The 12,249-nt window shown below is 41.0% G+C and overlaps 1 protein-coding gene across 6 annotated transcripts in view; it reads right to left on the reverse strand.

Moving 5' to 3' along the window:
* cdh23 (cadherin related 23) overlaps positions 1 to 12,249 on the reverse strand; it is a 188,493-nt gene that overhangs the window by 2,928 nt on the left and 173,316 nt on the right. The window contains exons 48-68 of one of the 6 annotated variants that reach the window (XM_023327714.1): positions 11,574 to 11,690; positions 10,537 to 10,761; positions 10,293 to 10,462; positions 8,798 to 8,935; positions 8,278 to 8,397; positions 7,515 to 7,692; positions 7,119 to 7,330; positions 6,240 to 6,434; positions 6,041 to 6,154; positions 5,838 to 5,967; positions 4,770 to 5,033; positions 4,528 to 4,689; positions 3,800 to 4,056; positions 2,995 to 3,092; positions 2,762 to 2,882; positions 2,601 to 2,680; positions 2,422 to 2,462; positions 2,260 to 2,320; positions 1,602 to 1,731; positions 1,280 to 1,399; positions 965 to 1,081 (exon numbers count right to left, since the gene is read on the reverse strand). In XM_023327714.1, coding sequence (XP_023183482.1) covers positions 965 to 1,081; positions 1,280 to 1,399; positions 1,602 to 1,731; positions 2,260 to 2,320; positions 2,422 to 2,462; positions 2,601 to 2,680; positions 2,762 to 2,882; positions 2,995 to 3,092; positions 3,800 to 4,056; positions 4,528 to 4,689; positions 4,770 to 5,033; positions 5,838 to 5,967; positions 6,041 to 6,154; positions 6,240 to 6,434; positions 7,119 to 7,330; positions 7,515 to 7,692; positions 8,278 to 8,397; positions 8,798 to 8,935; positions 10,293 to 10,462; positions 10,537 to 10,761; positions 11,574 to 11,690 — 3,050 coding nt within the window. Of the gene's footprint in view, positions 1 to 964; positions 1,082 to 1,279; positions 1,400 to 1,601; positions 1,732 to 2,259; positions 2,321 to 2,421; positions 2,463 to 2,600; positions 2,681 to 2,761; positions 2,905 to 2,994; positions 3,093 to 3,799; positions 4,057 to 4,527; positions 4,690 to 4,769; positions 5,034 to 5,837; positions 5,968 to 6,040; positions 6,155 to 6,239; positions 6,435 to 7,118; positions 7,331 to 7,514; positions 7,693 to 8,277; positions 8,398 to 8,797; positions 8,936 to 10,292; positions 10,463 to 10,536; positions 10,762 to 11,573; positions 11,691 to 12,249 lie in introns of those variants that run through there. The other 5 variants (XM_023327715.1, XM_023327716.1, XM_023327717.1 and 2 more) reach the window with 5 other exon arrangements.

Raw genomic sequence — 12,249 nt, forward strand, 5'->3', positions numbered from 1 at the left:
AAGCATGAAATATGTACAGCTCTTTGTTCTCGTCTTCCTAAAGAACACCGTTACACAAGTCTTGTGGTTCATTCAGATGCAACTTTGCAGACCTAAATCATGCTGCAAGAGAGGACAGGGTTTTTCCCGACAGCCTTCTCAAAGAAATCATACCCGTTGATTCTTTTTCTAACTGTGCTAGATCACTCAGTTGGTGTTTTGCAATTTCTTTGAGCATTGCACTGTCTGCTGAGTCATCAACTCCTGGGAAAATCATCAGCTGTCCTAAATGTTCTCCACATTAGATTGTTTGAAAATTGATGCTTTGTTGATGCCTTTCCATCTTGGGGTTGAGTTCATTATGCTTTAAAGACGCAAAATGCCAAAACCAAATCTTTCTGAGTTGCTCAGACTTGCTGATGATCAATTCTTATATCCTTCAGAAAAAGCAAGGGTGTACTTTCCATTTTGTCTTCATCTCTGTATAATTTACAATGACACTGTAGAATCAGCTTCTTTTTGTACTCTCATTTATAACAGATAAAGAGCATGTACTTTCTTTTTTTCACAAGTTGTGTACATAGATATGTTTGAAAATGCAAAAGAAGGGATCATTTCAACTGAATAAATGTAAAAAGTAAAAATAGACAAGTGTGAAACAGATTAAGAGATGGATCAAAGGATAAGCAGAGTTCCAACAGATCTGGTGCACATCGAAGAGAGTAAATGCACCAAGTATCGAGTAGAAGAGTAGAAATGTCAGTATTTTGACAAATCTTGTGTTAGAAGTCTTGCAATGATTTAAAAAGAGCAGAAGTTCAGAATCATGAACTTCTGCTTCATGATTCCAGACATGAAGCAGAAGTAGTGAAAATGTGCACCATCAGAACACGAGAGAGGGAATCAGAAGAACAGTTCGATCACTCTGAGTGGCAGTGAAGAAGACCAGATGCAGAGAGCTCAGCGGTTTTTCTTCCAGGCCCACCTCAGTAACTGATGACTTATCTCCTTCTCCTTGGCCGGTGGAAACGGTGGCGAGCCGCGCTGCAAAGAGCTTTTTCAGCCTCAGATAGTCATCCAGAACCACCTTCAGTAGAGAACCCTGACAGGACGGCAGTTAGGATCAGACAAACTGACACAATCCGCCCCATAAGCCCGAACTTCAACCCCTGAACCAACAGCCTGCAGTCAGGACATGAGTAACTGTCTTTGACTCCACCGCTCAGTGCTTGTTGATTGGAGTTAGGATGAGTACATACATCAGTGTTTCTGCATGTTTGCTTCCTTTGATGCGTCTTACCTTGATGGGCCCTTCCCTCATAATCTGACCCAGCTTAGCGATGTTGTCGTACTCCTGAATGGCGGCTCTCAGGTAGCGATCGTCCTCTGGCCTCGCTTGAGGCTCGCGACCAAAGGTCCCCTGAAAGGAAAACCACACAGTCATCATAGTAATCAATTCTGAATTACCAACTATTATTGTACCAATTATTGTTCTAGGAAACACTAAAGTTATAGGTTGGAGATTCAGTCCATCCTGGAAAGAGAACAACTCAAAGTAATCCATAAATCCCAGACTGTAGGAGTAAGCTGAGCAGTGAAGCCAGATGAATGTTGATACTGACGTGTGTGCGCGCCGGGCTGTTCCACAGGTCGGTGATCTCACTCAGGTTCTCTGGCAGGTCGTCTTCATGATCAGCCTGAGCAGCAAGCTCCAAGTTACGGCAGAATGGATCCATCCACACGGGATTCGCTCTGCAGGAAGAAGCGTGCAACTAACCCCCAAGTCAACTTTTTGTTTGCAAATAAACTGTCTAAATAGGTTACTTAGGGTTCTATACTTTTACTATATTTATGTTTCAGTGTGAATTTTTACATTTTTGTGTAAATTTGATTAATCCTGCAATATTTTGCCTAAAACTGACTCAGCGCTGCCCTCTTTGGGTTGAAGGGTGGCTACTGCAGTTATATTTTTCTATTTATTACAGTGGTACAGTTTGGTACCTTTGTCACTCAGCCCGGTTCGGGTACAAAACAGTTTCAGTCTGCCACAGTCCCACCTGGTGGTGAGTCAAAAGTTGAAAACGCCATAAAAGTCTCCAATAACATGAAGAAAAAGTTGCCAGATTTGTCGCTAGTCTTTTTTTTTTTCAACGAGAAAATCGCGAGAGGGTCTGAAATGTCAATAAATCTAGTGACAAAGAAGATAAATTGGTAAAATAATATAAAAATCGCCAAACTCTTTTAATAAAGAAAGTACGCCACTCAGGACATAGATCTCACCCCTCAAACGAGTACTTGTTAGTGTTTGGCATATCCAGAATATCCATTAGACCTTGGTTTCCTGCATAGGTAAACGAAATAATAGGAAAAGCTGTTATGCATTAGTTCCAAAGTAGCGTTTGCCAACAGCTAACAAGGCTGTGTGTAAAGCTGCCCCCTCACCTGTTGATCCTGCAACAATAGCTTTAAGCTTCCTCTGGTGTCTGCAGGGAAAACATCAGGAGAAGATAAAGACGTTAGTTTGCAGATTAAAACATTTGCGCCTTGGCTGCTTTTAAATCACTCCGCAATCCGCATTGAAAAGAAATCTGCTACAGTGGAAATATCTGCAGGATTCTTACACTCTGCGATAATGCCAGTTCATTGTTACAAACAAAATCCCCGCCAAGCACAGCAGCACGGCCAGGATAATGATCACCAGCTGGGAACGTGAAAGAAAACAGAAAACCAGCAGTGAAAAACTTCCACAGTGTATGAGCTCATGGATAGCAGCTGTGCAGACCTGCAGGGTGGAGATGTCATCAGGCAGTTTGTCACCGATGGCAGGCTGAACGTCCACCACGTTGTACGTCCGGAACAAACTCCTCAGCTGCTCCTTGTTCTCATCGATCATCTGGATGACTCTAGGATCACACAGCACGGTTCCTAGTCATTATGATCAGAACCTGAATGATCAGAACCTGAATGATCAGAACCTGAATGATCACAGAACTTAAAGGCGAATAAAAAAACAACCTTTCCACATCCAGGATGGTGTTGGTCTGATTGTTGACGACGTGGATCAGCATGTCGGTCTGAGAGTAGCTCACTCTGCCCTTCTTGTCCACATGGAACTACATATTATGACATATTAAAAGTATCATACACAGTGGCCTTTTATCCCACAATTTGCTTTACAATAAAAACTTCATTGTATTTTTATTGGAATTTTATCTGATTAACCAGCATACATTCTCCCCCCCCGTATTTGTGTTCAGAGTGAACCTGGATGCTGATGCTGTGGACAAGAAGGAAAACCAGTAGCAGTCAGTCTCACTGCAAATCTGAAGAGGCCTCTAACTGAAGACTGCTGCTGTGTAACAGAATCATGACTCTCATAACTTGCTAAAAGCATAACATAATACGGATGACATCAGCTGTTAGCAGCTCTGCTACTCCACCTCATTTGCTATTGCTACTCCTCTTTAAATCTCTGCCTGGACAGAGAGACGTTGAAGTAGGGGATTTATGATCCTTCCTTGTTCTCTCTGCTCTGCATCCATGAAGCCTGTTTTTCAGCTTTGCTTTTATTACATTTTATTTTACCCTTTTACTTTATAAAGGTTGTTTATTTAGAAAAATAAATTATCTCAAATGTTCCAATGATATGTAAAATAAATGTAAATACATGCCATAATTTTATTTTTTAAGCCTTTCTTCTGTAGCAGATAAGCAGAGATTTGCTGCTTTCTTTTTGTCTGACACAAAATCCCAACAAAATACAGATCTGTACTTTTTAAGACTGTTTATTAAAAACAGAGTGAAGATGAGGAAGTCTCACCTGAATGTCGTCCAGGTTGACGATAGCTCCTGTGATGTTGGACAGCAGGCTGATGAAATTGTCCTGGTTCTCACGGACCCAGTCTGGTATCTCGTTAAAGACGATCTTGACCCGCTGGTCGTCTCGGAGGATATAGATGTTCACATTGGTGGTTGAACTGTGGCCGGCGAGGTCACAAGCTAAGATCTCAAGCTGGAAGTAGCCTGGATTGTAAGCTGTGAAGAGGTCGTAAGTTCGGATCATTCCGTCCGTCAGACCTGCGATGACATGGAAAAGGAAGCGAGTCATTCTGTGGGAGCCAAAATCTCACATGAAGATCCAATTATTCTCATTATGTGTTCCAAGGCGTGAGGAATCACACACTGCACATGGAGCTGAACAGATTCGTCAAACAAAAACACTAACATCCTGAAACATTGCTTGTTTTTGTAAGATTTTTCTATTCTACAAACACATAATTGCCAAAAATACGTGTGTTTTTGACAAGCGGACAGATATAAGTGCAATAAGAGGTTTTACTTCTGTCTGAAATCAATCAGACCCACATCAGTTAATCTTTCCCTAGAGCATTGAATTAAAGTGGGAGCAGGAACAGCAGAGCTCTCCTGCTAATCCAGAACAGTCAAGAACACCAGGACTAGATTTTAATGTAACGCCAAAGTTTTTCGTTTCAAAGAGTCTGTCAGAAACTAGATCTAATGTCTACTGACTAAACTGTGATTTCTCACCAATGGTGAAGATGTTGCCCACATCCTCGCTGCCGTTGCTCTGGGTCTGGAAGTAGCGGATTGTAACGATATGGTACTGGACCACGCTGTTGTTCCCGATGTCGTTATCTGTAGCCACCAACCTGATGAGATCTGAGCCAACTTTAGCATTTGCTGCAACGCCTGAAACAAAAACACAAACCAAAGGTTAGTCTGGTTTTATACCAGACGATGATTCACCAGCCAGCAGCAGCATCTGTTACCTGCTGTGTATTCTGCCTTAGCAAACCGTGGTGTCTGGTCGTTTATGTCGTCTAGTTCGATCCGGACTTCCAGAAGGCTCGGGTCTAGAGCTGGGTTCAGTGCTTTGGCCCTTAGTGACCTCTGACCTTTGGGAGGGGTCCAGCTCCTGTTGCTGGAAGCCTTGATGATGATGGAGTAGGCCGGGATCTCCTCCCGGTCCAGATCCCTCAGAACCTTCAGCTCTCCATCAAGACTCAGGCCAAAGTTTGCATCACTGTTTCCTCCTTCAGCAGGACATGAAACAGATTTCTGTGAAGATGAATCTTTGGAAATGTCTACGTTATTCTTTTGCTTTTGAAGTGCGAATGCTTTCATGTGCTCAGACAATACGTTCAGGAAAACCCCTTGAAACCAGGATGAAATCACCATAGATAAATTCATATTTTTCATCATAAAACACAAAACACTAACATTCAGTGGTGGGATGTACTTATTGTATTTAAATACATTTTCTATATATCTGTACTTTACTTAACTAGATTTAATTGAGGGTACTTTGGACTTTTACTCCACTGTATTTCTGTAATGTTGAATTACATGTTACATTCATGCATTTTTCTCTTTGTTTATTAAAACTTTTACTTGAACATGTTTACTGCAGTTAAAATAACAAATTGCTTTTTTGCTTTGAGTTAAATGAAAACTTTAAAATGTATAATTATTCCTCTTTCTTATTAGGCTAAGTGACATTTAAGTCTGCAGGACTTCCCAGAATTTTTGATGCACAGAATCATAAAGTGTAAACTGTGTCACAAATCATAAACCCAATAAAAACATGCATTTATCTGCAGCATTACTCTTTAAAACGGTACAATAATATTGATATATTAAAGAAAATATGCATACAGTTAATAATATTCTATATCATTGGATTAGGTAATAAATTCAAGAAGTATTTCTACTTTCAATACTTATTGAATACTTTTTAAAAGCAAGTACTTTTACTAGAATACAGTTTTGTTTGTTAATTTGTAGTTTTATTTAAGTACAGAGTTTGAATATTTCCTCCACCATTGAATGTTTCATACCTGCAATGAAATAGTAGACGATGGCGTTGGAGCCCTCATCGGCGTCCACAGCTCTGGTTACGTTTCCCACCACGGTACCAGAGGGAGAGTGTTCTGGTACTGTCAGCTTCTGGTAGGGTAAGCTGCCACGCTGCGGAGAAAACAAACCATCACAACATGCAAACATCCGTAAACTGCACACATAAATTACAGCTCAACATTACTGGTGGCTTGAGGAAGACCGGTTCATTATCGTCAATATCCAACAGCGCCACCTGCAGAGGCTGGGTGGTCTCATAAGGCACTGGTTGGCCCATGTCACGGGCCACGATGATAAGCTGAGGAGTGATTTGCACACAGTTACTGAGGGCAGCGCAATGGCCCTGTGTTGGATGCAGGAGCTGCAGGACAAGGCGGACTCACGCTGAGCAGCGCTTGTTTCTCCCTGTCCAGTTTCACCGTAGTGGTGATGACCCCAGACATGGCGTCGATGTGGAAGTTTTCCCAGTCTCTGTTCCCAGCGCCAGTCTGCAGGAAGGCGTAGCGGACCTCTCCGTTCACGCCCTCGTCTGAGTCGGTGGCATGGACCTCATACACAGGCAGGCCTGGAGGCTGCTCCTGCACAAAGGAAGAGTTGCAAAAAAGTAATCAAAACTCAGATTCAATACAGTTTGAGATAGTTTTGTAGACCTATTCTTTCTCCCAGGACTTGCAAATTTTAGCCTTGGTCTTTAATTTGTTACCATTTTTTGCAAAAATAAGAAAGAAAATAAAAAACTGCTATAGCATCTTTTGCTAAGAGGAGTAGATCTTCACCTTTTAAAAAATCACGTCACCTGCTATACTGAAGTATTGCATTACATAAAAGTCTCCAGGCTTGATTTTCCCACTATTAGCTGGAAGTTCATCAAACGAGACAAAAATCTGCTTTGTGAAACAAATGAATAAAAGTTCTGTTGGTTTAAGGATTTTATTTTTTATGTATTATGTTGTGATTTCTGCTGTTTTCTCGGATGTCATTTATATATTGATCCAATCTGATCTAAAATTGCATTTTAAATCATCTGTGTCATTCACTGCTTTAGCTCCTGATCCTGTTTGAGTCGGGTAGAGTTGTGCAGAGAGCAGCTGAAACTCTGATCAACAAGTTTTATAACAAAATGGATCAAATGGGAAAACAACTTCTTCACACAATTCACCTCAACACCGAAAATAAAAAACTTTCCCACCTGAATTATCAATGAGTCACATGAAAACAGAATAAACATGCTAACATTAGCTTAGCATTAGGGGAGCCGATACCTCAGAGATATGAATAATGGTTCCATTAGCTGGCCTGACAAACACAGGTCTGTTGTCGTTGACGTCTATGACTGTGATGATCAGGTCTGCAGTGCCCCATAGGGGAGGACGCCCCTGGTCCGTAGCTACAACGGTGAAGTTGAAACGCTCAGAAGACTGGAGCAGGCGGCGTGATCGCACCAGTCCGGTGATTGGATCAAGGGAGAAGGCATCTGAAAACCCAAAAAGACACCATGACTGATGAACACACTGCACCAAAAATGATTCCACAAAAACAATCAATAAAATAGCTCACAAACTACACGGACATTTGTAGTTCTAATTTGGCAAAATGTGAAAAAGTTGAAGTGGCATGAATATTCTGGCAAAGAAAATGTTGTTTTGGTCAATTCTTACCTAAATTTGGCCCAAGTATGCTGTAGATTAAGGCGGCATTCTCTCCTTCGTCCAGGTCAATGGCGGAGATGGTTATCACAGACGTACCGCTGGGCTCGTTCTCAAACACACTGGTGTTATACACTCGCTTTGTGAAGCGCGGTCGGTAGTCGTTTACATCCAGCACCGTCACTAGAACCTGATGATTCACAGATAAAGATGATTTAGTCAGTTTTCACACAATCATGGTAAACATCTGCCAATATGTAGTTGTAATGAGCTCAGCAGAAGCGCGTTTCCACCAAGAGTTTGCCAATTGCTGCTGGCTAGTCTGAAGGAGCTGAGTTGGGCTGTTCTGTGATGTGAAAACTCCAAGAAGGAGCTGCGTCTAACAGGTGGCGCTAGGTTCATCCAAATGTTTAGCACAGCTGAATGGTTGCCATGGGAGAGTCAAAGAATCGTCAAACATGCATGAAAGAATAAAAGTAAAACTCCAGGTATGATCTGGATGAAGAAATAACATTATAACATGATGTGAAGCTCAAAAACGTCAGTTTTACATAATACTGCCCCTTTAAAGTACCAAACAAAGTCTTCTAAATATTCTCCTTATTATGACATTTAGAATATGAAAATATAAAAATATGAATATTGGAATACTAAAACCAGTAAAGTTTAGTCTAATTTAACATCTGAAAATAATGAAACATGTTTTTTAGACATATTGCAGTTTTGAAAAACTCTAACAATGTTTCAGTTGGTTTGATGTGATAGTTGTTTCTACCTGAACAGAGTTCTCTCTTCGGTTGTTAGGGCTCCCTCCTGGGTTGTCTCGTGCAACAGCAGTCAGAGTGTAGTGGTCCTTGGTCTCCCTGTCCAGAGGGGACAGAATGTAGATTTCTCCCTTACAAAGAAAGAGGAAAAGGAATGATTAGGAAGGAAGTACTTAGTGGGAGTGGTGGCGTTATCAGAGCGAAGAGCTGAAAATGTAAACTGTGCATTGGGACAGTGTGAGCTTCCATTTCCAGACCGGATCACTTTCAGCAACCCGAGAAGAGCAAACACAGCAGGCCGCCTCTTAACCGTCAATGCATGCTTATCTTTTGTGTAAGGTTGTAAAAGAGGAACTGTCTGGCTTTTCTGTACGCGGTCAAAAGGTTATTTAAATAACAACTCTTGCAACACAAAGTATACATAACCAAAACCAACAAAAGTAAATAACAGGACTCCAGCTTGAAGAAGTTGCTCTGTAATTTACTGAACAGTAAGGAAAAGGCTGAATTGCAGCTTGTGAATGACCTTACAGTGGAAGGTTTGATGCCAAACTTGCCCTCTCCGTCCACAAGGCTGTACTCGATGACAGCAAAAAGTCCAGAATCAGCATCTGTGGCTCTGACACGAGCTATGGTGGTGCCCAAGTCCACGTTCTCAAAGACGGGTTCCTTAAAACAAGACAAACATCGTGTGAGAATCAGCTGCATGTCAGCCAATCAGAACAACAACAAACACTTCCTTTATTCAGTTCAGTTCTAAATGTGAACCTCATTCTGTACAGATTCATTACAAACGATGATATACCAAGCATATCTCTGTTCATCTGGATGATTGTGGTTTAAACCAATGAAAACCAAGCATTTAGTTAGATTAGAATATTACAATATCATATCAGACAACTAAAAAAGCATTTTTATACAGAAATGTAGGAGGCTTAATGAAATGTGTGAGCATATATATGAACTCATGAAGCTGTCTAACCTCATTTAGCAGCAATTCCCTTTTTCTACTCCTCTTTTCCTGCCACCAAACTTCCCTTTATTATGCTCATGTATTAAGACTATTTGATTTTACAGTATTCCACCGCTCATTCTTTGATCACCATGATGGATTTGAAGTTCTTCTTTTGTGCAGGTCAACCTACAGATTTCTGGGTATCTGATTCCACAGTGGTCTCTCATCTTCCTGTTGACAGAAGCGTGTCCTGCTTCCTTCTGCTGACGAGCGTAATGAAGATGCTGCTGTGCTCCAAGTGCTGAGTTTGGACTTGATTTGGGTTGAAAGTCACCTGCTGGTTCTGGTCCACCAGGTTTTATCACCAGCCACTGTTGAGCCTCAAATTGGACATCTAGCAGCTTGGATTTTGTGTAAACGTGCAGTTATCCTGTTATTAATAAACCTTTTTCAGCTGCACTTTTTTCTTCCACTGAACTTTCAATTAGGATCCTTGGACACAACACTTTTTGGAGCAAAGACTTGGATGGATGAAATAAATGAACTTTTTTGATGGTATTCCAAGTCATTGAACTGAACTTGTTCGTTATTAAAAGTAGTAATGATTAGTCACGGGACAGTATTAGTATTGGTGTTTTCCAGGCATATAGTGCCATTTTATATTAGTAAAATAACTATGTTACCTTCAGTTGTTATAAAAATCTTATATATGTCAAATATTAAATTTGACTTTGTAATTTAACGCCTTGAAATAGGGTCTCTGTCTCTTTAAAAACTCCTGCTCTTTCTGAAACTTTACCTTAAGGAAGTTATCATAACATCACTTCTCCATTAACCCTTTTAGTAACGTTTTACCAGCGTTTCACTGAGAAATGCACAGTTCCACCAGGTGTTTGCCAATTGCTACTGGCTAGTCTGAAGGAGCTGAGTGGGAAAGTCGCAAGGAATAACATTATAACATGATATAAAGCTCGAAAAATTTGATTTTACGTTTTTCTGTTCACTAAATTTCTCCAGTTTATGGGAACCATTTTAAAACCAGCAGCCCTACAGATCTGACCAGTCCTGTACCTGATAGGACGGCTGCAGAAACACTGGGTTGTTGTCGTTGACGTCAACTATCCGTAAATAAACCGGGAGCTCGGCGCTTCTCGGAGGCGTCCCGTGATCCTGAGCCCGAATGGTGAAATTCAGCCACTGCACTTGCTCAAAATCCACCGTCTGATTGGCCACAATCTTCCCTAAAAAAGCAGCAGCAGTTCTACAGTAAATATCTATGCTGCATTTGTTCTGCAAAACTTATGGGTGATCTTACCCATGGAAGAGTCCTCCAGTCTGACATAGCCTCCTCTTGGCAGGTGCAGCAGCTGATAAATGACCTGGCCGTTTGGACCTTTATCGGGGTCTACAGCGGACACCGACAGCAGCGTTGTGCCCGGCTGAGCTCCTTCCAAAATCTGCTCTGTGAAGTTGGTGACTCCAAAGGGCCGGAATCGAGGGGCGTTGTCGTTGACATCCAGTACGTTGATCGTTAGTCTCGCTGAAAGGAAAAGAAATAAGCAATGAAAATATTATAAGAATGCAACATCGTCCATCGTAAAGATGAGTAAAAAAAAAATATATAACTTTTACTGCAAGAGAAACAGACTGAATTATTTAGAAAAATCCTTGATTCACTCTGACAAAACTCTTCAAAATAAACTTAAACAAACCATTTTAATGTTGATCAAAGTCTTATACAACTTCGAATTTGTAATCTATGATTTAATTTCACCACAACTTGAATATGACATGACTCAGAGACCCATATGTCTTACCATTCTCTATTCCAAATGGAAAAGACAAGTAAATCTGGCAAACAGAGCAATAACAGACATTAATAATTTTACATTTTGTCTTTTAATTTTATGGTGATCAAATAAGACCAATAGCAGGGTAGTATTGGGAAGTGAAGGTCATGGAAGGGTGGCATGAAGAAGCAACTAGAACTGTCACCAAAAACTTCTAGATGAATTCCCAGTTCCAGCTGGCCACCGTCAAATCTCCGAAGTTCAAGTGAAGCAAAGTGTGGTTATGTTCACCAAATCTCCATGACTTGGTGACAATCTGGATGGCAACTGGTTGTGTGTGAGGCACAGCAGGCGAAAGGAGTTTCTGTCCTTCCGTCACAAATGTAAAAAATGTGCAAAAATCTTTGTGGACTTTAACTTGAATCACAATAAGATTGAGTTTTTTCCTCTTCATGACAAATCTTTTGATTGATGTGACCTATCCTCCAGAGAGACTTAAATACGGTACATATGGAGGATGAATCAGAATCAGAATCTGAAGGTAAGCACAACCTGGACTTACCGTTAGGAACACTGCCGGACTTGTCAATAACCTGACTGGCGTTGTCATGGACAGACACGATTATCTCAAACGTAGCTACCAGCTCTCTGTTCAGGGGGTTACGAACAAATACTGCACCTAGAAATTCCCAAAAACATGTCAGCAGTTTCAAACGTCTAATTTAACCCACCACATCAGCGTTCTCATATTGACCCTTTGCCACTATGTCACCTAATCACGATGAGGCACCTTGACAGATGTTTGAAGTCTGGGATGGGGGTACTGAATGGAGTGACTGCGATATATTTCTCAAATTGTTTTTGCCAAAATAGGTGTGCTACTTGTTCTGCTACTTGTTCAAGTCAAGCTAACTTGTCTGCAGATATAGCACACCTGCTGGGGCTCCTAGGCAACGATATGTACAGAGGCTGGAAATACTTGCTTTTGCCTGAATTCATGCCACTTGATTTATATCACTTTGTCATAAACATAATTTCTCCTAACACTGCAGCAGACTTAAAAGTATACAAAACTCTAGATGCTGACTATTTTTTCATACATGGTAGGCTACATGATGCTGTGGCATTTTCTCCATGGTTAACAGGTAATGATCAGACACAGACCTTCACCACAATGCAATGACCATTTTTACAGTGAAGTCAACTAAATAAAAGTGATATTTGTCTTCAAATTGCAT

The sequence above is a fragment of the Xiphophorus maculatus genome, chromosome 22 (assembly GCF_002775205.1).
Source record: "Xiphophorus maculatus strain JP 163 A chromosome 22, X_maculatus-5.0-male, whole genome shotgun sequence".
In the NCBI taxonomy this organism is placed as follows: Eukaryota; Metazoa; Chordata; class Actinopteri; order Cyprinodontiformes; family Poeciliidae; genus Xiphophorus; species Xiphophorus maculatus.